The sequence below is a fragment of the Camelus ferus genome, chromosome 10 (genome assembly GCF_009834535.1).
Source record: "Camelus ferus isolate YT-003-E chromosome 10, BCGSAC_Cfer_1.0, whole genome shotgun sequence".
Lineage (NCBI taxonomy): Eukaryota > Metazoa > Chordata > Mammalia > Artiodactyla > Camelidae > Camelus > Camelus ferus.
In genome coordinates, this window is record NC_045705.1 from 10,807,992 (window position 1) to 10,835,229 (window position 27,238).

General features: G+C 40.8%; 1 protein-coding gene across 1 annotated transcript; it reads right to left on the reverse strand.

Annotated features, from left to right (window-relative positions):
* Window positions 1-12,775: 12,775 nt before the first annotated feature.
* Window positions 12,776-14,061, reverse strand: UBTFL1 (upstream binding transcription factor like 1). Its single transcript, XM_032490434.1, has one exon. It carries the CDS (start codon window positions 13,979-13,981, stop codon window positions 12,776-12,778), a length of 1,206 nt encoding a protein of 401 aa, XP_032346325.1. The 5' UTR covers window positions 13,982-14,061.
* Window positions 14,062-27,238: the final 13,177 nt, after the last annotated feature.

Genomic DNA, 27,238 nt, shown 5'->3' on the forward strand with positions numbered 1-27,238 from the left:
CCAATAAGAACATTGTCCTATCTATTAACTTACTTATGCGAAGACTGGTTCAGGGGCCCTCATGTCCCAGCCCACAAGTAACGCGCTGAGAAGGCAGCAGTGACTACAAGAGGCACTCCCTGTTTACCTCTTGTCCCTTATACGATTGTAAAATAAAAGGCCCTGCAGATTCTGGTTTCTTCAAAAGAAAGGCTTATCCCAGTCGCAGGGTCAGTGGAGATTTCCCTGTCAAATCAGTTTCCCCCGAGGGTGAGTGGCTGTGAGGACAGACCGGCTCAAGAGGAAGGAGGAGCAGGTTGCAGGCTGACCAGGTCTGGTAGGTGGCCAATCTGCCCAGGCTGTGCAAGCCCTGTGTTCCCGGATTGGGGACCAGGAAGGGGGAGGCACACCCTCATATTGTGGGGGTCCGGCAAGCTCACAAAACAGGTGAACACCCACATCAGATATTCCAGACACATGGCTACAGGGAAGATTTTATTGCCAATAAATGGAAAGAAAAACCAAAATGTGCATTTGACATGCTCTTCATACAAAACAACACGAGGAGTCTACGTGAGCGAGGAAGGAGCTGCAACGCTACGGAGGACCCTAGGTCTGCGGCCACGGGGAAGGGCCCCTCGGGGCAGGCGTCCCGGGCGCCCGGCCGGGCCCTCCTCACGCGCGGCCGGTGCGGACGAAGGGCCTGACAGGGAGAGGGGCCCGGCCGTCCCCGTACCTCCAAGCGAGGGAGCGCTTGGCAGCGTCCACGAAGCTCGCCCCCCCGCTGTCGCAGTCCGGGAACTCGCCCGCGCGGCCCCGAGGCCGCTCCCCGTGCAGGGCGGTGGCCGGGGGCCCCCCTCACGCGCACGAGCAGGAAGCCGCCCCTGCCGGCGTCCCGCAGCCCGCGCGCGTCCGTCCTGAGCCCGGAGGCCTCGCAGGCGCCGCCACGTCCGGCTCCCAGCGGTGCTTGCCCGAGGGGGAGCCCGGGAGCCCCGGGCAGCGACGCACCGCGACGCCCCGGCGGCCGAAGGCCCGGCCAGGCCGGCGAGCCGGTACCTCAGCCTCCGCGCTTCGTCCAGCGGCCTCATGTGCCGACTGCTGACCTCGCTGCTGAATGAAATGCTCACTGTGGAGAGGTGAGAGAACATTCCAGCAAAATCAGTCTTAAACATAGTTGTCTACTGCACACGAGGGTCCACCTAGAGTCTCACTGGAAAATAACCTTATGATTCAAAGGTCCTTTCTGACTGGAAAGCATTGAGTTCGAAAGTTGTCAGCATGTCTGAGGAAGCAGATAACTAGTTACCATGAAAAAACCTTCCTAAAAATTCAGAGATCATAAAGGAGGGGGAGGTCATAGTTACTTCTGATCGAAAAGCCTGGACACCTGGGCGTCGATCACCTTTAAGACCAGGGCAATATGATTACCTCCGCCTCCCCCACCCCTGCTCAGGGGACAAAAGTGCATCTTAGACTAAAGGACTGGTGATCGCCCTACCAGGGGTGCTGTGGTATTCCAGCTAAATTAGCAAATGGACACTGAAGAAACAAAACCTAGAAAAAAGAAAACCTCTTAAGAGAGGTTGCCTTGTAAGAATTTTCTGCCTTTGCTGTGTGTTTCCGACCTGAGGGCACTCCTTCCACTTCCTGCTACTTCACCCCCAGGGGTAGGTTTATCTCAGAGCTCTGTGTAGGGTCATCAACCACCAGTTTGCTTTCTTGTGGTTGTTTCCAAATTCCTGGTTTCTGCATTTAATTTTGGGGCCAAGTAGGGGTTTTTCTGATTTAATCATTAGGAAAGCACATCATACATTCAATTGCTCAGAAACATTCAAGCAAATACTAACTCTAAGTAACTCCACTTAAACTTTGACTTGGAATATCCTGGATTAGGAGTCAGTTTTGTAGGACTCAGGGAAGAGTTGACATTGTATGTGATGATATTTCTAAGGCTCAAGGAGCCATTTTTGGAGCATGTACTTTTTTCATTAAAACCTAGACCTAGCAATTCAATGTGTTTATGATTTTGAAATCTAAATGCAGACATAACTGGCCTTATAAAAACTTTTGCATTGAGCTTGATGATACACACCTCTCTCAGCCACAGGAGCAAAAAAATGCTAATTTCAGATTCAAGGAAAATCATACTCAGACACACAGGCACAGACACATACACCCAAGCAATGTAGGATTATCTAGTAAGTGATGTCGTCACTTTGTTAAATGTGCTTGATCTTTCACAGCCCTCACAGTGCCCCAGTTAGCATCCAAGAACAGACTTACCATTTCAGTTTGTCTCCTAATTCCTGTCAAGAAAAAAAGTTTAAAAAGATATGATTAGACTTTTTCATAAATAATCCACCAGTCTGTGGGCTGGGGAAGACTTGAGAAGAGTTCTAATCACCACCGCCAGAAAGCAGTCTGGGAAATCCATTTTCCTTCTCCTCCCTGAAGAAATTTCCAGCACAATATATTGACAGAATCTAAATTCTTAAAAAATTAACAAGCTTGAGTGTGAAATAGAGAAAGAGAGAGACAGAGAGGGAAAAGACAAGGGCAGTGACTCTGCTTTGCTGCTCCCCTCAGCTCTGTGTACGTTGGTCTTTACTGGGTCTGGTCCCTAAAGGGTAACATGCCTCAAACTAAAGACAACTAAGACCTAAAATATCCCAACAGGAAGTGGAAATATACATGAGCTTTCCCACAGTGTCTCCCACTGCACAATTGGAGACCAAAAAAACTGAATGACAGTCCATAAGTTGTACCTTTCTGGTGTTCACAGACAAGCTACAAAAGGAGAATTTGAGACAGGAGTGTTCCCTGGGGAATCTGCATAATCACAGTTCCTTAAAGCCTGCTCACCCGTGATTTGGATGGTTTGAAATTTATTTCTCATATTTCCAACTAGGGGAGACTCCCACCTTAAATGCAAGACATGAAGAAATGTAGGGCTGGTACCATCTGATGGAAGTCAAAGGTGTGAGCTTCAGATAATATATTTTCAGGCAATTGCTCCGTTCTTACCTGGAGCAGCTCCACATCTGGTTTGTAGCACATTTCCATGAGTTCTTTATGGATTGCTCTGAGGTCTGTCCTCTTCCCAGTCATTTCCTCTTCCCTTTTTCTGATCTGCAGACACATCTCTTGGCCTTCTCTTAGAAGGCTCTCTAGGTAGTAATCTTCTTCATCCTGGAGATCTAGAGGGAGCATCTGATACGTTTTCCTGATCGTGTCTCTATATCGATACACGTAATACTGCTGGGAGATGGTTTAGAAAACACTTAGTTTTCTTTGATTCATGTCCTCTTCCAAGGAGCTATATTCATCCTAAATTCATTTCCTCCCTCTTCTCAGAAACAAAATTCAATCCTCTTTCATTTTCATTCAATTGTGTTCCATTCTTTCCTACTGAATCCAGAGCCAAACCCACCCCTTCCACACACCACTTTCTTCTACTTCGAGAGTTCGTGAGACGCCCAGAGAAAAGCTTTGATGGGTCATTTCTTTTGTATACATCCTGTCAAATCTGAATGACCCCATGCAAGCGACTGAAATTTATGGGCAATTCACAGACTGTATGCAACCTCCTCATTTCAGTCTCACTATGTAAATTTGTCTCTCATCTCAAACCTCCCAGCTCCACAGGCTGACTTTCTCTCTTAGCAGCCACGGTCCAGTTTACTCTCAGAGGTAGAAGCCGTCAGCAAAGATCTTCCTAAGATTCTCACCCACCTGCCCTCAGGCAGATGTCCATCCTCGTAGCCCTTTCCCCCTGCCCTCCTTTCCTCTATGAACGGATTTCCACCTCCCCTCTAGGGCCACAGGCTCCTTCCCACCATGTCTGGAAGGTCCGTGGTCCTCACTCCCTGCATGTTCCCTCCCAGCGTGGATGGAGTCGCTCTCTCTCTCACTCTGCACCTCTGTCTTTCTCTTTCCCCTTTGGTTTTCGTTTTTGTTTTTTTAACACGTCTCTTTTCCTCCTACTTGAACCGATATCATTCTCTAGTTAGTGAGCTGCCACTTTTCACCATGACCGTCTCACTCCTCAAACTGCTGTTCACTTTCCGTTGCATCACCTGGGCTCGGGTACTAATCAGACTGAAATACTCATGGTTCTCAGGGATCTGCCCTTTTCTTTCTAGAATGTATGATCTACAGAAATCTCGACATTAAACAATCCATAGATTTTTAAACAACTATTTGAATTCCAGAATTGGGATGGATCTTAAGCCTGAGAAACTTCCCCGAGACCCTGAATCCTGCTTGTGGAATTGTCGCCATCCCTCGAGGCGCCTCCACCTTAGCACTTGTTGCACGTCCCCTAGTGGCCCTTTTGTTGCAGTTACTGCCCCATTAGAGTCTAAAAGCCCGCGAGGCTGCGAGCGTAGGCTGCAGTGGTGGATGGAATATGTATTTCCTGGTGATCAACCCATTCTCAGAATTTCACGGCACATCATGATTTCACATCAAATTATTAACAGATACGTTTCTGGCATGTCTGTCTCAACCTCCTGCAAAGAGAAATTCGTTCTCGTACTTACCATCCAGGGGTCAGCTCCTCTGCCAACTGTCGTGAGATTTTGTTCTATCTCTTGTATCTTTTCCCATAAAGATCTCATTTGGTTGGCCAGCTCCTCCTGTAACGATGAGAACTATGAATGTTAGCACCAGAAAAGCAAACAGATGGGGGTTTCAGAGCCCAAACGATGGGGTGAACCAAGGCCGTAGCTGCAGGTCCTTGCGGGAGACCGGAAGGGCCGCAGCGGGTCGCCACGCTTCCCTGCTCTCCCCCAGGGACGAGCGGTGTCAGGAAGGCCGCGCTGCAGAGCCACGGGCGTCGGGCGGCCCCCCCCCGGGAGGGGCCGGGCCGGCCGCGCCGCCCTCCCGCCTGCCGCGGGCTCCCGCGGGCCCGCTCACCCCGTGCTCCTCAGCAGCCTCGTGGCCGGGACGGCGTCCGTGAGCCCTGTGCGCCCGGGAGCCGGAGCGGAGCAGACAGAGCAGGCTCTTGTCGGCTTCACAGGAGACCGTCCTTGCCTCCCTGTGGCTCGCACACTCGTGCTCCTCAGAGCCCAGGCGCTGCCGGAGGCCGGCTCTTGTGGCGACGGACGCCAGGTTCCTCGGAAGGAGGCTGGTTCTGAGGTGTCTCTTCTCTGCCCGCTGCCTGCGCGCGGGGCAACTGGCGGGCTCTCCGGTTCGCTCCCGGCAAAGACAGAGGCAGGAGCAGCAGAAGCTGTGCCCGCAGCCTGTGGTCACCGGGTCTAGAAGGTAGTTGAGGCACACGGCGGAGCTGAGTTCCTTCTGGAAGGTTCCTGGGATGCCCGAGTCCATTCTCCTGAGGGAAGAAAATCCGGAGTTTATTCCTCTGCCCAAAGACAGAAGAGGCCTAAGCAAATGTGGACTCAGGCTCCGACTCAGTAACGCGCTGCGTCTGGGACAGAAGAGGCTTTGACACACTTTTGCTTTGACACAAATGGAAAACCGAGACGCAAGGAGGGCTCCCAAGCGCTTCGGAACGTTTTCCCCGCTGCCCCCTTAGCTCCTACCTGAGGTGGGGCCTTAGGTTTGCTGAGGTCATTTTCCTGCAGCAGCTTGAGCTTCAGGAGCTTGACCTACTCCATAGCTCCAGGTGGTGGGTCCTAAGTGTTCTAAAGGCACCAGTCACAATGCCCAGGGCCGGTCCCGGAGCACAGGACACCTGACTAAGGGTGTGTTTGTTATTTCTTGTAACTGACAGGCCTCTTCCTTGGATGTCCTTTTTCATCTCAGTCTGAATCCACATACGCAAACACTTTTTCTTTCCCAAAACCTTCCTGAATACATTCAGAGTTCATGAACAGGAAACTAAACGCCGTCACGTTGGCTCCTGTTCTAACCAGAATCTACCGACATGAATACACTCATCACCTGCATTTTCCCTCCTGTTCTTATTTTCAATACCACACTCATGAATGAAACCAAAAACTGAAGAGAACGTATACCGGCGCCTCCACTCTTAGGGTAGCCTGAAGTAGGTACTGCATATGGAGGCAAAGAGTCCTAAGAAGCGTTTTAGGTTCTACATCAAACAGAAAACTGTGAGACACCAGGCAACTGCTTTCTGAGTCTTTGCCGTGCACGGGAATAACTAAGAGATGAGTGAAGTCAGAGAACTAACACTAATCACCATACTAATTCCAACTCGCATGCCAAGACAAGATGACAAAATGGAAATGGAATCACTTCCAGTAAGTGGGCAAGCAAGGCTATTTCAATGAAACCACCTCAATTTTTTTGTAAAATTAGGAAATTTTGTTTTTGTTTCCCTCAGGAGAGTCTCAGGAACTGTTCTAAGATGAATGTTGTACCCACCTAAGAAGAGGCAGAAACACTCTATTGTGGGGAAGGCAGAGGACAAATCCAGCCCGGGGATCAAGGCTTCCAGATGTGGGAGCGGCAGCTTTCAGAAGCCGCCACAGCTAGGTGAGCTCCACTCACTCACTCTCAGTTCTGGAGAAAAATGAGTTTGGCTCCTTGAGTCTCTTTATTTGGACCCTCTGAAGACCATGCCCACGTGTTCAAAGCCTTTTGTTGGGTGTTAATATGAGTGATTAAATTTCCCCAGACCTAGGATGAGATTGATTTAACACCTTGGTTTATCTGCATAAACACATCTCTGCGACCGTTGTCTCATCAAGAGCCACTGATTCGACCACAAACCCGCCCTCAAATGGACCTTGTTATCTGAATTTCTGAATATCAAGGATTTTTATTTTTAACTTTCCAAAGAAGTTGGGAAGATTATTTCATCACTTAGAGAGTACAGCAAATTGGTCTTAGAAAACTTAGAAATATGTTTCCTGAGATTTGCTTAAATTTGTTCTGTCATGGAGAAAGTGCTTTACTTTAATGACTGGTTGATTTTTGAATTTTAAAGTAAGACTTTAATGTAGGACAGCCTGTGGCCACTACACTACTGGAGCATGGAGACTTCTTCATCCTCATCCTCACAGCCTCCTAGTAACAGCAGGATGGGTGATCCTCTGCCTGGTGTCCAGCTCAGGGTGGGGGGACAGTAGTGAAAGGCTCAGAGACCCCTTTGGGTTAACTTTATTTATTTATTTATTTATTTATTCATTTATTTACTTATTTATTATTGAAGTATAGTTGGTTTACAATGTTGTGTTAGTTTCTGGTGTACAGCATTGTGATTTAGTTAGTTAGTTAGTTAGACAGATAGATAGATAGATACATAGATACATAGATAGATAGATAGATAGATATTCCTTATACATACTAATTAGGATCTGCAAATCCCGAACTCCCAATTTATCCTTCCACCCTGTCTTTCCCCTGTAACCATTAAGTTTGTTTTCTACATCTATTAGTGTGTTTCTGTTTTGTAAATAAGTTCATTTGTGTCTTTTTTTTTAGATTCTGCCAACATCGTTTATAGTTTGCATTGTAGCAAAACAGAAACAACAATGAGCACAAAGGGAAAATTAGGATAAATAAATCTTTTTGAAGGAATGACACACATCCCCACCTCCCTTTCCTGATGTATTTCCCACCAAACAATCAACTTGAGAATGCAGAGTTTTTAGAAGGACTGGGAATCATGACCCCATCTTTAAGTCTTTTAAGACGCATATACTGTATGTGTGTGTGTGTGTGTCTGTATGTGTATATATATACACACATATATGTATACATATATATACATATATATGTATAGATATGAAATATATATATATATATATATTTCAAGAGGTTAATCCTCCTAAGTGTTTATGGACATGGTTTTAAAAATGACCTTGAATTGCAAAAGCACCAGCTCTCTCTCATGGGGGCCCGTTCTTGTTAAAAGCAACCCCAGAGCCTTTACTTCCCGATTCTTGCCCAGTTTCCCTAGCCCTTCCTTTCCTAAGTGAAGTATCACAGCATAGGTTGTTACTACAATATTTCTTTGTGTTCCAAATTAGTCATAAAGTGTTTTTAGGAATACTGATGTGAAAGTGATTTTATTTTATTTTTGTGTTTTTCTGTATTTTACAAAAATGATGTTTTTCCATTGATACAGTCAGAAAAATATACAAGCCTCAGAAATTTAGTGCAGAAACGAGGAATTCGTGAACAACCATGAGAAAGCAAGTTGGCTGATGAACCACATAGAGCCCCATGATAAACCTTCCCCTGGAGGGTGACGCGGCAGGAAGGGAAAGACATTGGCTGCAGCATGAGGGACATTGAACAAATCTTTGCCTGAATAAATTGATAAAAGGGTCGGATTGTTATGTTGTTGGAAAGGAGCTTTGAGGTAAAAGTTAGGGACTAGAATCCAAAGCTTAACTTCTCAGGATTTGAAGGCAGATGTCAAAACCTGATTTGATGACACACAGTGAGCTTGAGCCCAATCAATTTTTACTTCTCTTTGAAAAGTGTGTGCTTCAAAGGCTTATTAGATTTGATTCTAGATGTGTGTGTGATTGTGTATATTACAGTCATCGTGGTCATACATTATTGTTTTAAATTTTTCATATATATTTTATTTAGCATTTAACTATTTTATGTTTTACAGGGAGGTAGTTAGGTTTATTTATTTTTAGAGGCTGTACTGGGGATTGAACCCAGGACCTCATATATGCTAAGCATGTGCTCTGCCACTTGAGCTACACCATCCCCTTATTGTTTTGATTTAATTTAGGATCATCGCCTGGCCGATGAGAGATGGGATGGGAGGGCAGGGAACATTGTTCCCATTTTACCATCGTACAATAAAGCGTTTGTTTTTCACTTAAATGATTTTGTCCCACTATATATTACCACTGTATTTCCACCACTAAATATAGTTCCTGAATGTATTATTAGAAGTTAATCAATACTGGTTAGTTAAATTTACTCTCTAGTTAGGGTTATAGGCTTTACTACATCCCAGTACCAAGAGTCTCTGTTATTTAAACTAAAAAGAATCATGTCTTTGATGCTATTTTACAAATTTAATGTTGAGCAGGGAAGCAAGTGGTAAAATTTGCAACATGGTTTTCCAAATACCTTCAACATTTCAGCCATTTTGAATTCATTTAAATACAGATACGTCCTCACGGTCTAAGAGAATGAAAACGTATTTTTATATTTATCACAATACCAAAAGTGCCTACAAGAATCTAGAAGCCGGAAAAAGTATTTTAAGCACATTTAATATCATATGTACCTTTGCATCATTTGCCTTCTTGTTCAATATAAACTCAAAATAAGCTTTAATTAATATTTATTTCAAAAAGCAAAGATGTAAAGTCTACAGTATATATAGCTTCAAAAAAATTTCTCTCTAAAAAGTTAAATTTTAAAAAATTTTATTTTCTCTTGTCAAACATTTATGAATCAACAAAAAAGAACTCTATTATCCTTTACTAATCTATCTTCTCTGCCTATTCTGTGTTTAATGACAGACAAAGTGCAGAGAAAAAGTAATTATTTAAAGTTACTTGTTGAAAACCTATTAGAGTGTGGAAGACCGAAGACTCTCGTCCAGGAGTTCAGATTTAAACTGTGTGTTGGGAAGAAAGATCACCTGCACTGCACTGGGGGAGACGGCGGGGTGGGCATTATTGAATGTAGGCTATTAAGGATTTGGGCAGCTAGGTGATGGGTGTGGTCACTGCTAAGGGAAGGTATACTCAAGGAAAGAGTTATGAATTATGATTTTTTAAAAGCAGTTTTAGATTGGTAATCAGTAAATTGTGATGGAGATGATAAGGTAGTTTACTTTGTGATCAGAACTTCTATCTAAATATATGGACTTAGATGTTCATTTACGAGTCATTAGGGTCAGACTGGTAGATTATGAAGTATGGTAAGTTTGTACTGGAAAAGTGTATGGACTCAGAGGAGAATATGCAGATCCCTACAAAAGAGAAAATAGCAAACAGGACCGCAAGCCCAAGCTGGGAATTCAGGAGTTTAAAGACACCTGAAGAAAAGGAGTGTCTAATGATTAGCATGATGCCTAAGACATGAGGGGTATTCAAGAAGTGTGGTAAGTACAAGAATCTGATCCTTTGAGGGGAGGGTGTAACTCAGTGGTAGAGCACGTGCTTAGCGCGCACAAGGTCCAGGGCTCAATCACAGTGCCTCCAATGGAAAAGAGAAAGATTAATTAAAAATACATAAATAAACCTAATTACTTCCCCACTGAAAAAAAAAAGAAGAAGAATCTGACACTTTGGCCATCCTCTCTGGCTTGCTAGCTCCTTGAGGACTCAGCTCAAGCATCACTGAGAAAAAGGCTATCTACCCTTCCTCTGGTTTTTCATGCCGTCTTGCACAGGAAAACACCAAGGTTGCTCTTGCCATCTACCTTTTCACCAATTTTCTGCTACCTGAAGAAGAGTGAGTGTGACTTGCATCCAGTCTGTGTGTGGAACTGTCTGGGAGAGGTTTTTTTCCACGATTCTTCCCCCTTAAGGAATCCCCCCTTATGTTCAGACCTTCCATGGAAGCCTGAAACCATGAGCTGCACTGAACCCCATATATACTGAATTCCTTCTATACGTACATACCTATGATGATGTTTCATTTTTAATCAGTCACAGGAAGAGATTAATAACAATCTATCTCACGCTGTGGCTGTAACTTATGTAGTTTGAGGTGCAACAACAAAACTAGCATACATTCTTTTTCCATCTTCATAATTTCATGGGTAGAAGGTTTGTTCTTATTGTAGATCTTAGCAGCTTTAGCATATAATTTATTTTCTCTTCTTATTAAGTCAAGAACTTTCACCTTCAACTTCACTTAATGGAAGCACTTTATGGCTTCCCGTTGGCACATCCGTATTGCCAGCATCACTGCTGTTGAGCTTAGGAGCCATTATTAAATAAAATAAGGGTTACTTGAACACAAGCAGTGTGGTTTCTGGACAGTAGGTCTGACAACCCAGGAAGCTACTAAATGGCAGATGTGGGATAAGCCAAAGGGATGACTCATGTTCTTAGTGGATGGAGGGGGACAGTGCGGGATTTCGTCACACTATGCAGAATGGTGCACAACTGAAAAGGAATGAATTATTTATTTCTGGGGTTTTCCATTTAATATTTTTCAACCAAGGTTTTAATCACTGGAATCAAGAAAAGCAAAACTGCAGATAACGGAAGAATTACTGTACAGTTTCAAAAACATCAAGGGAAGGGAGTAACAGATGTGCTTGGACTTTAAGTCATTTCCATGTTTTCCCAGGGGTCATGTTACTCTGGGACACACAATTCACATCTAGGTCATCAAAAATAAATAGGAAGCTATGGTTTGTGTGTACCCAGAGGCCTTGCGTAAATGTGATTTCCCTGTTACAGAAAAGGCTGCATTTGCCCAAATTCGTCATATTGTCAATAAAGCACAAACGTGTGGGTTCATTTCTGGAATGCAACAGAGTTTATTAAGTAACCCATCAACACAGTTGCCTCAAATTAATACATTTGAGGAAAAACCAGATGGACAGATGATAAAAAGGATTTGAGAAACAAATTAATATCATCATGACTAAATACCTAAAATAAAATAAGTAAATAGGTATTGACTTAATATATTAAGAGTAAGTTAAACTCTATATAAATCAGCATCATTTTAATAGTGGGAAACCCTGCTTTAAAGCTTTGCAGCATCAGCTTTAAAGTCACAACCAGGACAATAACGTATCTTCACTCCTAACATTGTTCTAGACGTATGACACAACACACTGTGAAATAAATGTGAGGTATAAAAAGGGTAAATATTATCACTCCTGATATAATTGTTAACCCAAAAACATATTTATAAATGGTAAACATATCACTAAGATTCTTAGAAACAAAATTAACACTCAAAACCCATTTCTTTTTGGTACATAAAAGATGTATCTACTTAGTACATGCAAATGTTCATGAAAACAAAAAATGGAAAAAGCTAGGAACATGAAGGGGGAAAAAAAGAAAGAATAATGAAGGGCATTACCTTAAACAGATTTTCAATGTACATATATAAATTTAGCAGTAGGATGAGTTGGGGCCTCTGCTAAGAATTAATGCAGACACTGCCTGGAAAACAGGTGGAACACCTCATTTAAATGAAACTAATAAGTTTTTTTTTAATTTTAGTTTTTCTAAATCAGAAGGAAACACCAATAGGCAGGTCAGAGTTTAAATATACATACAGAAATACTGCTGCCCACGTGAATATTCAGCCTGTTTGAGAATCCCTACTCCTTACTTCAGGGAGTAAGGAAGAGTAATACTGAGATTTTGGCAATTTTCTTAAAGTCATCTAGCCTGCCTCCCATCAAATATTCCCCACTGCAGTTCCAGTACAGGGGTCCATGAAGAGGGTCCCACAGGACAAAAATGGGTCCTAGGCAGATGATGAAAACAACGCTTTTCACTCAAGGATAATCAGTCTAATGCATTGTGTCTGTACCCAATAGCTCAACCATCTCATTGTTTTGTTTGGTTTGATTTTCCAAGAACTTCAATTGCATGGATTTCCACTAGGAGGGGTGGGTGGTGTTGGAGGTGTAGAGTAGGGAGCAATACTAGTTCACTCAGTAATTCTCCCAGTGGTGTCCCCCCATCCCATCTCTGTGGACCCGATGCAGTGAATACTCCTCCAGTTCTCTTCTTCCTAGCCTGTCCTGCTTTATATGGAGGAGAAGAGGGAAGGAAGGAAGGAAGGAAGGAAGGAAGGAAGGAAGGAAGGAAGGAAGGAAGGGAGGGAGGAAAGGAAAGGAAGGAAGGGAGGAAAGGAAAGGAAGGAAGGGAGGAAAGGAAAGGAAGGAAGGGAGGAAGAATCCCCCTTAGGAAGATGAGTTGGAGCCACAGATGTCAACCTCACTGTCTTCATCTTCATCCCCACTGCTGTGGTCTGAGGAGTTACTGCCTTCCTCCTCTTCCCCATCTTCCTTGTTTTCTTCTGATCTCCATGAGTCATGAGAATTTTCTCCTCTGGAGTCTGATGATTCTGTCTCTTGAGCCTGAAGCTCCTGGTCCTCTCCAAGGCCTTCTTGCCCATTCTCTGCTGATGGGGACTGCAGATCCTTCCTTCTACTCTTGGAGCTGGGGCCTCCCGGCGGGATCATGTTCCTACGCTTGGTATAGGTGGCCTCTCTGTAAGCAACATATTCTTCAGGAGACAAACTCTTGAGCCAGAGATCAAGGTCCACCTTGTACTGTTTCTGCAGCTGCTCAGCCTGTTCCTTATAATGCTCCTTCTGTCTCTGTGGGACACGCTGCCAGCGCCTACTGATCTCCACCATGCGCTCCCTCAGGGGCACCTCCTGAAGCTCCCTGCTCGACCACAAATCCTGATGGAACTTGTGATATCCATTCATGGGGGGCTTCGGGGGCTCGCCGGGGAATTTCCTCTTCATGGATAAATAGTTTCCTGGGGGAGACTTCACCTTTCGTACATTTCCCTGAAACTTCCTTTCAACTTTGACTTGGCTTCTTTTGGGGACATCAGACTTCTTGGCATTCTGGACTAGATCAGGGTGGCGTTCCCTGAATTGAGCCAGTTTATCGTCAAACTCCTGTTTCTCCTTCTGGAAATCTTGAATGTATTTCAGTTTCGTCTGTTCTGGCAGCTTCTTGTATTCCTCTGACAGAACCTTGGTCAGCTCCTGGTTGCTCAGCTTGGGGTATTTTTGGGAGTACTGGGGCCGCATCTCCTTGAAAAAGCGGAGGTAAGCTGTCAGGGGCCTCTTGGGTAAATCAGGATGCTTCTTGTGTTTTCTGCCTTTATAGGTATTGTTAACATTTTCCTTTGCTTCCACAATTAGCTCTGACAAAGTGCGAAACTTTCTCAAGTTGTAAGAAATCTCTAGCCATTTGAGTTTGCACATTTCCCCAGAATAACCTTTAAACGCTACTTTTTCCCAGTCCATCAGTGCCTGGGTTGTCTTGAACGTGTGCCTGTCATCGGATGGAACGTTATTCTCCATATATTCCAGTAACCTCACAATGTCTTCTTTGGACCAGTCATCTTTGCCATTGGGCAACACCATTTCTAGGTCTTTGAGACACCCGTATGGTCCCAGCAGTTCAGACGCCTCAGAAATATTCAATCAAAGTCCTTCACTCTCAAGACTCAGCAGATGTTATTTCTGGAGGTCCTGTAGTGTGTGTGATTCTGAGGAGAAAGAAAGGGAAAGTTACTCTCGCATGTGATACATGCAAGAAACACACCCCCTGGGGATACGTCTTGTCTGTCATTCAGCTTGCCCTTAAAAATGTAGATGAAAACTGGCCAGATTTCTGAGTTGAGCATTAAGAAGTTTCTCTTGCATAATTAAAAATCCTCAGGCTCCATCCCAACATGCCTTTCAGTCAATCTCATCACAGCGTGTTTTAGCTACAAATGAGCAAAACAAATGACTGGCTACTCACTCCAGAGGCAAAGGAGAAGAGAAAATGATGGTAAATTAAAAGGTTAAAATGAAAGATAAATGCCTGAAAAGGAAAGGACTTTAAAACAGCAGCGAGATACCATAACACGTCTATTAGAATGGCCAAAATCCCAAAAGGTGACATCACCAAATATTGGTGAGTGCGTGGAGGAAACAGAAACTCTTTAATTCATTGTTAATGAGAACGCAAATGGTGCAGACATTTTGGAAAAAAATACGACCGTTCCTTACAAAACTAGTTATCCTCTGCCCACACAATCCGGTTATCATGCTCTTCCGTATTTACCCACAGGAGTCCAAAACCTGCATCCATACAAATAGCTACACAGGGATGTTTATAGCAGTCTTATTCATAATTATCAAAACGTGAAAGCAACCAAGATGTTTTTCAGTAGGTGAATGGAATTATAAATGTGTACATCCGGATAATAGAATAAAATTCAGTGCTTAAAAAAAAAGTGATCCATCCAGCAAGAGACATGGGGTAAACTTAAATGCATATCACTAAGTGAAATAAGCTAATTTGAAAAGTCTACGTATTTCAGGAGTCCAACCATATGACATTTTGGGAAAAGGGAAATACAGAGACAGTAATATGATCTTTGGTTGCCAGGGGTTGGGTTGGGGGTATGGATGAATAGGCGATCAGAAAGATGTTTATCGCAGTGTAACTCCTCTGTATGTTATAACATCATTATACTTCAGTCACAGCTTATAGAATATACAACACCAAGCATGAACACTAATGCAAAACTACGGACTTTGAGTGATAATGAAGAGTCAGTGTGAGTTCACTAACTGTTACACATATACCACTCCGGCACAGTATGTGATAATGGGGGAAACGGTGTAGTTTACTGGGAGGCGGGAGGGGTTATATGGGAACTCTCAGTATTTTCTGCTCAATTTTACTGTGAATCTGAACTTCTCTGAAACAGTAACACTTCATAGGGTTCCCGAGCATGCCTACTTTCTAAGATGAGTCCAGATGTCCATGGACTGAATGTGCAATTGAGGAGCTAGAAATAGAAATGAGACAAGCCAAGGAGACCCTGCAGACTTGCATCCAGCTGTGAGCGCTTTACGGGGTAGTCATGAAAACTGGAACCTTAAGTATATGGCCGATTTATAGATTTTTCTGGACCATGTTGAGTAGAATAAATACATTCTACTCAACCATAATTTTTCTGCCTTTAAATAGCAAGAATTTAATAAGAACTACAGAACATTTGCAGTATTTATTTGGTTAACTTTACCAGTCTTTAAGACACACTGAAAGTAACACCCCCTCAGAACACTCCCCAAAAAACACCTGGTACTTACTAGAACTTAAACAAGTAGAAGAACTAATTACAACATCCAGTTTCCTCATGTACATTTATCCAATTAGTTGGGTAGAAAAAAAGCGATCTTTTCTAATCTGATATCGTGGGTACATGAATAAGATCTTGCTCCAAATACTCCTTGAACAGTCTCTTAGGCTATTCTTCTATTTTAAGACCAAGCCAGCTCAGACATATGCTAACCAGGAAGAAAGTGGGAAATTAGATAAAAATTGCCTTTACAAATAAGTGGAATATCTGAAATCTGAATCTAGAGAGGAGGATTTGCTCTCTTTCCTATTTCTCTGAAAGATAAGATGATGTGTTTGAAGCAATGAAGATAGAAATACAGTTGGGTTGTTGTTGACGGGGCACTTTTATGAGCCTGGTACTTTTCCCAAATGTTTTACACTTATTATTACCCCAGGACGTAGGTGAGGAAGCTAAAAACATTAAGAGGATTTCTGGTACTTACCTAAATTACGGAGGTGGTAAAAATGATATTAAAAGAAAAGACCTTAAAAAGAACTATTTAGGAAACAAAGGCGATCTTAAATAGTATATGATCTATTAACATGTTGTATTAGATGAAACAGAGCAGAAACTAAAACTCAGTAAAAGATGAGGAAAATACAGTTGAATTTTAAGTGTTTTCAAACAGATGCCATTAGTGGGGAAAGCGAGAAACAATTTGTCACAGATAGCTCAAGAGATTTTAACAAGAGGGTACAAGCAGTGTTATCAGCCTAATGAAGGAAACCTATGAGGAGCTGAGGTCCCTGAAGTCTTGTAACAACGAGAAGCTGAACTGAATGGGACAAACAACTTGTAGATGAAATTCAGGGATTACTGATGTATGTATAGATCCTGAGAAGAGCTTTTCAGTTCAGAGAGTCTGAAGTTGAGTGTGTGATAGGTTTAGAGAAAGCCAGAGAACTACGTAAACTGCAGAAATGTTATACGAAAAAGGAAATGTACTCACAGTACACCTTCTGGCTGAGCTACATCTTTTTTTTAAATCAAAAGTTAGTAACTGATACAATTCATCTAACACACATAACAGAAGTACAACGGGAAAATGAAGGGAAGAGAAGTATAAATATGTATATGGTAAGAGCCAAGGAGTTAAAGACCTGATACCTCATTTCTGGTCAAGCCAATATACATTATTTATATTAACGTATACTAAGTACAGTCGTATAGAGTAAGACAGGAGCTCTCTGTTTTGATAAAGATATAAAAATAAAGAAAATATATCTCTCATCAGAAGCTCACAGATATGAACAAATAAGGTATCAATAGAAAACAGCCATTATGGCGAAATGGGCAGTTGCTTTAGGAGCTGGCAGGGGGAAGCTCTTCTCTGCATTTTGTCTTCTGCCCTCATTCACAAAGTAGTCTTCTTACCAGTCATTGATAGGACAACTGAGAACCAATGATATGACACACACATACACACACAACACAGTATATCTATCCTAAACAGAAGTAGTTTAATATTCTACTTTATTCTACAAAAAATCTTAACTCCCACCTAACCCCAATAAAAATAATTTATTAGCATTATATTAATCTTTCCTTAACTACAACCTTCAGTTCTGAGAATTTTAACAATTGAATTTTTTCTTCTCTTTGATATTAACACCTTTGCATTTAAGTGACTTAAATATAGAGTATCTACTACTTAGACCAGGAGATCAATATACTCCCAATCATATCAGATTGACTATACTATCAAAAGTGTTTTCACTTTTGCAAATATGTAAATGCCAAGCTAGAATAAAAACCTGTGTCATCTAATGTAAATGACTGAAAGGAATCAAAATTCCTGCATCTAGATCAGAGTGAGGGCAGAATTTCCTCTGCTTTTGGATACTCACTGTGTCACCAGTGTTTATTTTCACAGCCACCATCAGTTTCTGGATTGTTACCGGGCACTTTAAAGACCCAACCTTTCCTGAGGAAATACTACTCTTCACATTCTACAACAATTTCCCAATCAAGTTTTAGGTATCATGCCAATTGTATTATATCTAGGATTTCCCATCCAAAAATTCACGGTCTACTTCTACACCAAATAAATCATAAGCTAACAGAAACATGCATTTTCATTTATAAATGTCAAACAATTGTAGATATTAAAATTCTACAGCTCCACAGTGAACTGAAAGTAATTACATAATTTTTATTAACTAGGAATATTTCATCTGCTTCAGAAATGCTGAAGTCTGCTGACAGTGCAATTAAAATTTTTTTTATTTTTAAGAGAAAGAAATATGAATTCATCTACTCAGAACCCATACTCACCAGAAAAGTCTAAAATTGGTCTAATGGATCCAGGTAGGAAAATCCATCCAGTGGGTTCAGGGGTTCTGTTTTCTCTGGATGGGTCAGCAGCTGTAACTTCCAGTGCTTTCCACAGACCAGTCAATGCCACATGCCTCTAGATGGAAGAAGCACTGCTTCCCAGTTGCTGTACTTAAAGCCCCACCCTGATTAGGTTTCTGCAGTTCCCTTGGATACACCTATTCAGCATTGATTGGATTAATACCTTTCCTAATCTGTATAAACAGCCCACTACCAAAGTCCCCTACGGCTGGTTTGTCTTCATCATTGATTTTTATAATACCCACATGGCACATTCATATCTGTTTTTGAGGGTCCCACATTCTACTCCAATTTCCCCCATATTTGAGTATACTTCAGTATGGTATATGAATATGCATCCTCCCATTTCTTGACAGTTTCTGCCCTTTTTTCACTAGGATCTAGGATCTAATAACGTGTTTAGAATGGCCATTTAAATCCCTTCAGTTCTGATGAGTTCCTGCCATTCTATGGAAGAGATCAAAATATGAATGATTATTGTAGGTAGTTTGAAAACATGAGAAATAGAGGCCCAGAAGTCTGGCATCCTTGGCTGATTTAATTCTGAATTTAGGGTGATTAAATATGAGCATTACATTTAAAAAATTTCAGGTAATTTTGTTGAAAGCAATTTGATTAAACCCAAACTGGTCAAAAGTATGATTCCTTATTTGACCAAAGCATGTGTGACAATATTAGCCTTCATTTTTTTCTTAATTGGCTTCCTCACATTCAAAATTTATATATAAATATAGTTTCCAAATGGTAATTAAGTGACAGTATCTAACAATAGGATATTACTTGGAAAAACTAAATCAGTGAAATATTTAAGTATTTAGCTTTATAAAACAATAAATAAACATGACTTAAATTTGAATACACATTTTTAGTTATGGATTTACACAGGCAAAGCCAAAATCATGTACTGAAATATATGGCTGTTGGAAGAGGGGTGGGGGTTGTTAAAACACTTGTTGATTTCCATAGTAACTTGTTGGGATTTAAAAAAAAAAGTATCTTCTCTCTCAGTATATTTGATAATCTTTTGGTAATGAGAATGAACTGCTCCTGGAAAAGAAAAGCTATTTTTATTAGAATATACTGTCACATGCATACCCTCATATAACTCACATAAATAATATGAAGATGCTTATAGTTACAATCAGTTTTAGTGTGCTTTATCTGTAACAGTTAATTAAGGGAATCAATAAATGTTGCATTTTTATGTTTATAATACCAATTCAGATTAAACTTTTGCAGGTTCACTATTTTTGAAAATGAAGAACATTCATTACATTAATGAAGTTATTCAGTTCCTTTAGAAAGCAAATAAGTGAATTAAACTATTACTATGAATATTAAACATTATTAAACTATTGAATTGGCGAAAATAAAAAATGATAATACTCAATATTAATGTTAGCAAGAAATGTATACCCTCACATACTATTGTTATGTTGTATGAGGTTAATAGAGGCTATTTTGCAAATTTGCATTAAAATTATTTTTAAAAATATGTTTGCCTCTGACCCAGTAATTCTAGATCTAGAAAAGAATGCTAAGGACTTCATTGGGCAAAACCTGGCACATCTGAAGCCTTGCTTCAACAACTTCTGTCCCTGCTGCATAGAATCTACATATACAGCAAAGAAAAAAAAATTGAGGTTTTTAATACCCTCAGTAAAAACTGAAACCTCAAGATTTTCAGACAACAATCTTTCATCCATTGGATGGAGTATTGGGTTAAAAGTGGACCCCCCACCGCCAAACACATTATGTCCAAATTCCAACACTCAGTACCTCTAAATGTGACCTATTTTAGAAATAGAGTCTTTGCAGATGTAATCAAATTGAGGATGTCACAATGAGATCATGCTGGGTGGAGGGTGGGTCCTCAATTTACTGACTGATGTTCTGATGAGAGAAGGAAGTGGTTATTTTAGATGCAGGAAAAAAGGCCATGTGAAGAGGCAGAAATTAAAGTTAAGTTGCCACAAATTAAGGAATGCAGGAGCCACCAGACACTGGAACAGACAAAGAAGGATCTTTCAGAGTCTTTGAGGGGACTGTGGCTCTGCCAACACCTTTATTTCCAGCCTCCAGAACTGTCAGAGAATACATTGGTTTTAAGATGTCCAATTTGTTGTAATTTGTTGTGGGAACCCTAGGAAATTGATAAAACAGGGTGACCTACACTGATAGTGGCTAGCTCTTCATTTTCTCCACCCTGTTTTCTGTGCCTCCAAGTACTATACTTAACACCCAAAGGAGACAGCGGGACCGTGAGACTCTTGCCTCTATCAGTAAGAAGAAAAAGATGTATAAAAATTATCTAGTGCTGCACTGACTTTTTTCATGCATGGCTACCTGTATTGTGAAATTTATAGCTTTATAGAGAAAGTGTAAATAACAATATTTAAAACAATAAGATCTTAACTCTAGCACAAGGATCTGTATGTTACTCCTTGAATAGAAAGAGAATATATCACTGAATTATACCTCTTCTCCCTTCTCCCCTCTCTGTGGAGATTGCCACTTGTGAAAACACTGCTTAAAATAATTGAGAATTATGGGTCCTATTTACAGAACTATTTTTTCCCTGTGATCTTTTGTTTGATGCTAAGGAGAAAGAAACCTCTGCCTAGCCTCTTTTGAAACACAGATTAGGTCTTGGCTTAAAGTCATATTTCCGTAATTTCATCAGCAGGATTCAATCACATGTACTGTAAGTGGATTATAAAAACCATAGAATAGGATCCTCCATCTCTCACTTTTCTATTGTAGAATGTAATATGTAAGGGGCATCCCTTTTTTTTTTTTTAAGACTTGTATCACCCAATATTATTGGTCAAATCAGATCCTATTGGCAGTAGTTATATTCCTTCGTGTTTTCTTCCTTCATAATTATTATTCAATAATGGGGTAATCTTTCTGGTGTGTCTCTTATCCTTCCTAGTAAATGATTCTTGGAGGAAAGTGTTGACTCTTCCTTTGTATATTGGTCTTTTGCAAATTAGAGACCCACTGATAGTATGGCTAGTGTTTAAATTTTAAGGACCAGCGTTAATTCCCTGGGCACAGAGGACAGCTGATGTCAGAGCTGCTGCTTCTCATGGGAACTCACGAGGTTCTGCTCTTTCTTGCTTGTTTCACTTTACGCCACAGCAGCTCCCGCAGGACAGTACACAGTGCAGACATACAACTGTTCCTTCAGTTACCCTGGTATTAATGGGAGTCACTCTGCTCCTTAAGAAACAGAATTGTTTGGCTCCAAATGCTCCGTGCAGATAATGTTCTAAGTCCAGTGACCTCCATAACATTTGTGCTAAGTCTGTGGGATTCATCTTTTCTTGGACACAGAAGGCCTCCCACCTTAACAGAATTAGTTCAGGTTCTCGAACTTATCAGAGACTGAGTTAGCTGCAACCACTCAGAGTTCTCCCAGCTGCAGATACAATACGGTGCTATTTCGTTTATTTCAGCAATTAAAAATCACAAAAGGCTTGTATGCACATAAAATTAAAAGTACTGGCCGTGACAATTTTTATATTGTCCCCTTAAATTTTCCAGGGTCTTGGTACCCCCCATATGGTGCTTGGCTCTCTTTTCAAGTGCTCCCTCTGCTCCTTCTACAAACACTAATTCCCTCTCGTTTTATTTCTAGGCAGTTATGTTTGTTCTTACTTCACAGTCACCTATTCACAGTCACAACTAAACTATGACAGAACTAAAACATAGTACGGAATAGCCCACCGAAGACAATTCCGTACAAGATGTTAGGTCGGTTTCTTTTTCTGCAGAGGGAGTTGACTGATTCTCAAACGGGATAGGTCTAAGCTGGGCGCAGGGCATCCCTGAGAGCTTCGAGCCGAGGAGTGAGCTCTGAATCTGTCATCCGCTGAGGGTCTGCCCTCAGACCATCGCTGCAGACAACACTAAAGGCCACGTAGGTCCAGCATGAAAGGCTGCTCCTGCACCGACATCCTCAGTGTTGTTTCTTGCCCTTTCTTCGATCCAATGGCTCTTTTCAGTCACGTGCTGATAAGTATCAAGCTCCTTCCCACTTCAGGATCTCCACCCACCCCACGCTATTTACCCTTCAAGTTTGTCTTCAAATGCCACTCCCTTACACTGGCCTAAGTTTATACTTCATATAATTGTCTTTTTTTTTTTTTTTTTTAGTGGAGGTACTGGGGATTGAACCCAGGACCTCGTGTATGCTAAGCATGCCCCCTACCACTGAACTATACCCTCTTTTTGTTTTTAAATGCCAATAAATGTCACTAATAAAGAGAGCGGGGCAAATTTTTAAACTTAGTATATTTATGTAAGAAGATCCTAGTTGAGGACAATATGGAATAAAGACATGACCTTGGCCAGTGGTTCTCAGAGTTTGGTTCCAGCTCCAATAGCAGCAGGACCACCTGAACCTTGTTAGAAATCAAATCCTGGACTCACACCCAAGACCTACTGATTCAAAGTTATGTAAGTGGGGCCTGAAAATTGTGGTTTGTCGGTCATTCCAGGTAATTCTGATGACTGCTAGCATTTGAGAAACACCGAACTAGGCTGACTTACAGAAACAGAGACTGGGTATTCTTTCTCCTTTTATTATTTGCGTATTAATTAGTTTCAGAAATAATCACTTCTTATTTATTGCCTATTTTTAGTTACTTTTAGGAGTAAGTTCATTATTTGCCTATGCCAGTCTTTCGTAACTGAATATACCCTTGTAATCCTATTTACAAGATGAAGAGTGAATTATAGTGGAAAACTATATGGCCCAGGCTCACTCAGAGTGAATTACATACTAGGCAAAAAGAATGACATAGGAAATGGGAAATTGAACTAGTGCCATCTCTTAAAAATTTTTTTTTTTAGTTCTTTCTGAGGGGGAGGGGAAGAAAATTAGATTTACTTGTTTAATGGAGGTACTGGGCTTGAACCCAGACCCTCACGCATACTAAGCATTCACTCTATCACTTGAGCTGTACCCTCCCCTGACTAGTACCATCTTGCTGTTCCCACGTGGTTCGGCTTCCTGATTAGGCCTGGCCTTGGGTCAGGCATTGGAGAGAAAACAAGAAAAAACATGAGGCACCCCCCTTCCCCCCCACTCCCCGACCCAACACACTTTTCTGTTTGCAGGGGCCTCTTTCCTGGTCCTCTGACTAGAAGGAGAGGGTCTCCTGGGGTTTTCTGTGAGCGTATGCTGTGCAGTTTAGAGACTGGGGCCTTCTTTTGGTCTTGGGGTGAATCCAGGAAAAAAAAGAGCTCTAGGAAAACCTTTTTTGTTTCTGTTTTTGCTTTTGTTTTTGTTTTTTTGGTTACTCAGTTCTTTGAGATTATAATTCTTTAGACTAAATGTTTTATCTCTTATTAGTGGATATTAGTCCGGAACCTGATAAAACATTCCTTGAGAATTTCAGAATCATGAGGTTTATCACAGTCATAAAACCAGTGTCATAGAATTCCTAGGTATCCAAGGATGATGTTTGGGGAGATCAGCCTTTCTGCTGCAGCAGGAATCACTGGAAAGAATTATTGGAAAGAATTGGGAAACAGTTGGATGTGATGTGTAACAAGCATTTTTGTGTGACATTGTTGAAATCAAAGAAAGGAATTATTTTGTATCTGAATCTACATGACCTGAGTAGTTGCAGCTGATCTGAATCTGTGAAAAGAGCCAGAACTTGAACCAATATTATTAAGGTAGGTCAGGGAATTACATGACCAGTAGGACATGAATCCCTCAGAATTAGAGAAATGTAAGGGGAAAATGTCACTAGGTTTCAGACAAAATCCAGGTGAATGGTTCTTAGCCAAATGTTTCTATTTATTAAGGAGCAGAGTGACCTCAGTTAATATCTAGATAAGTGAAGACAAGCTTGTGAATCGGGTCCATGCCCCGTCCCGTGTGGGCTTCCGTGGGGCAGAGGGAAGAGGCAGAGGAAGCGTGAGCCCGGGGAGTTGTCATGACAACCAGCTGCCCGGACATCCTGTGTAGTGCACCAGGGTGATTTTTAAAAATTAAGTGCTAGCTAAAAGTGGGCCTCTAATGAGCAAACATCAGGCCAATGCAAAAAGGAAGAGTCAACATCCCCCGCCCCACTGCCCCCAGAGAATTAGAGATAATGACAGAAAGAAACTATATTTCTTGGAAGGATGAGACAGAAGCTCTCCACAAATACTCCCTGTTGCTCTTCATTCCCTTCCTTTCTCATCACAGCCTCCATTTCACACAAAATTCCTAGTGAACAGGGTTTCAGGAGAAAACACTTGGATTTGTAGACGAGTGGATAAGAAATGAGGTAAAATGAACAGTAAGAAAATTGAATGCTAACATTGTAAAATGATTATAAGTCAATAAAAAATGTTAAAAAATAAAAAAGAAAGAAAGAAAATCGAATGCTACTGGAAAAAGACAGTTTGGGCTATTCAGAAACCAGGAAAAATAATAGAATTTATTATACAATAAACTAATTTTGATGAGTACAGAAAGGAACTCGTACAGTGTCACTTCCATGAGCAAATAAAACAACTAAGCAGCTAAAATTTCAAGGAAGTTATAAATATTGCCTTTAGAGAGGTATTCATCACAGAACCATTTTTGTCATGTTTTTAATTTCTCAAGAATTAAAGCCAGTTTCTCTAAATATCCAGGAAGAAGAGGCAGTTCACTAAGCCAGAAATACCTAACTTTTATTCCATCTTTCAATGAAAGCAACCTTTCCCAAATAATAAGTATTGTATAAGGGCCCGATTTGCAAAGAGAGCAAGAGAACACAGACTAGAGAGGAACCAGATGATCAGATACAGGATTACAGCTGGATGAAAAGCTTTTAGAGGTGGCTGAGAGGCACTACAATGGAAAGAGGAACCTCAAATCCAGAAAATCATATATATGCCTTTTCATATTCTTTTTCATTATAGGCTATTACGAGATACTGAATATAGTTCCCTGTGCTATACAGTAGGAACTTGTTGTTTATATATTTTATATATAGTAGTTCTGCTAATCCCAAACTCCTAATTTATCCCTCCCCTCCCTTTCCCTCTTTGGTAACCATATATTTGTTTTCTAGGTCTGTGAGTCTGCTTCTGTTTTGTAAATAAGCTCATTTATATCATTTTTTTTTTAGATTTCACATATAAGTGATATCATGTGATATTTGTCCTCTGTCAGACTTACTTCACTTAGTGTGATAATCTCTAGCCCATTTATGTTGCCACAAATGGCATTATTTCATTATTTTTTATGGCTGAGTAGTATTCCATCGTATATATAATAGCTCATCTCCTTTATACAGTCATCTGTCAATGGAAAATTAAGGTTGTTTCCATGTCTTGGCTATTGTAAATAGTACTTTAGAGAAGTGTTCTTTTATGGGTAAAACTATCAAGGATAATTCTCAGATTTTTATGACCTCAGGACACTGTGACAACTAAGCCATGGTCCATTGGCACAAAGAAGGAGAAAATGACCATAGAAATCAAAGGGAAATGATTGATGTCTTGGCAATGATTTTTTAGATATGATACCAAAAACACAGACAAAAAAAAGTAAAAAACAAACAAGATACATTAAACTCAAAGCTTCTGAACGGCAAAGAAAACAATGGGTAAAATGAAAAAGCAGTCTACCAAAGGGGAGGAAATATTTGTAAAACATAAATCTCAAAAGGGGTTAATATCCAAATATATAAGAAACTCATAGAACTGAACAGCAAAAAACACAAATTACCCAATTGAAAAATGGAGCAAAGAATCTGAATGGATAGTTTTCCAAATAAGATATACAAATGGTCAGGTACACAAAACGGTGCTCAGCATGACTAATTAGTAGGGAAATGCAAATCAAAACCAAAGTGACATATCAGCTTGTCAGGCTGGCTATTAACAAAACAGTAAGAGATAACAAATACTAGTGAGGGTGTGGAGAAAAGGGAAAACTTATACACTGTTGGTAGAAATAAAAATCGGTACAGCCATTATGGAAAATAGTTTGGTGGTTTCTTAAAAAATTAAAAATTAAGCTACAGTGTGACCCAGCAAGCCCACTTCCTGGGAATTAAAATTGATATTGAGAAAAGATGCCGTCACCCTCAGTAGTCACTGCGGCGACATTCACAATAGCCAAGACATGGGAGCAACCTCAGTGTGTGTGTTTTCTAAACAACAAGGAAGTCCTGCCATTTGCAACAACATGAATGTACCTTGAGGGCATCACATTAAGTGAAATAAGACAGACAGAAAGATACAAACACCACGTAGTATAATTATACGTTGAATTAAAAAAAAAAAAAAAAGTCAAACTCATGGGAACAGAGAATTGAATGTGATTTCCAGGGGCTAGGGTGTATGGGAAATGGGGAGATGCTGGCCAAAGGGTACAAACTTTCAGATACAAGATGAACAAGTTCTGAGGATCTGATGGACAGCAGGGTGACTCTAACACTTGAAATGTGCTAAGAGAGTAAATGTTGAGTTTTACCACACGCAAGTACATAAAAGGTAAATATGTGAGGTGATGGATATGTTAATTAACTTGATCATGGTAATCATTTCACAGTGTGTGTATATATACATATATATATAAATCATCACATTATACACTTTAAATATACATATTTATTTGTCAATTATATCTCAGTAAAGCTGGGAAATTTTTTTTAATCACAAAAACATAGTGTAATGAAAATTAATAAACTTTACTACATACCAGAAATCTGATCAATCTCAGAAAGGTAATGTTGAGGAAAAAATGGAAATCACAGAAGAATACACAGAATATGATAGTTCTATAAATTCCAAGCCTGCAAAACTGTAGAATATATTATTGAGGGTTAGAAACACAGATGTAAAGTGATAAAGGAAAGCAAGTGCATGAAACAGAACAAACTGCCAGGGAGCTGACGCTCATAGCGGCGAGATGGGAACAGGAAGGGGCACACATGGGGTTTGAGAGTCAAGGGCAATGCTTTATTCCTAATTTATACATATTCCATACATAGTCTTATATCTATTAAGTATTTAATAAAAATCTGTTAACATTGTAAATCAGTATAATCACAATAAACCAAATAAATCAACCCTGCAGCCCAGGAGCCCTGGTGTTCCCTCTTTGCTCCTGGGCTCTGCAAATGCTGGGAAATACATGCCGATC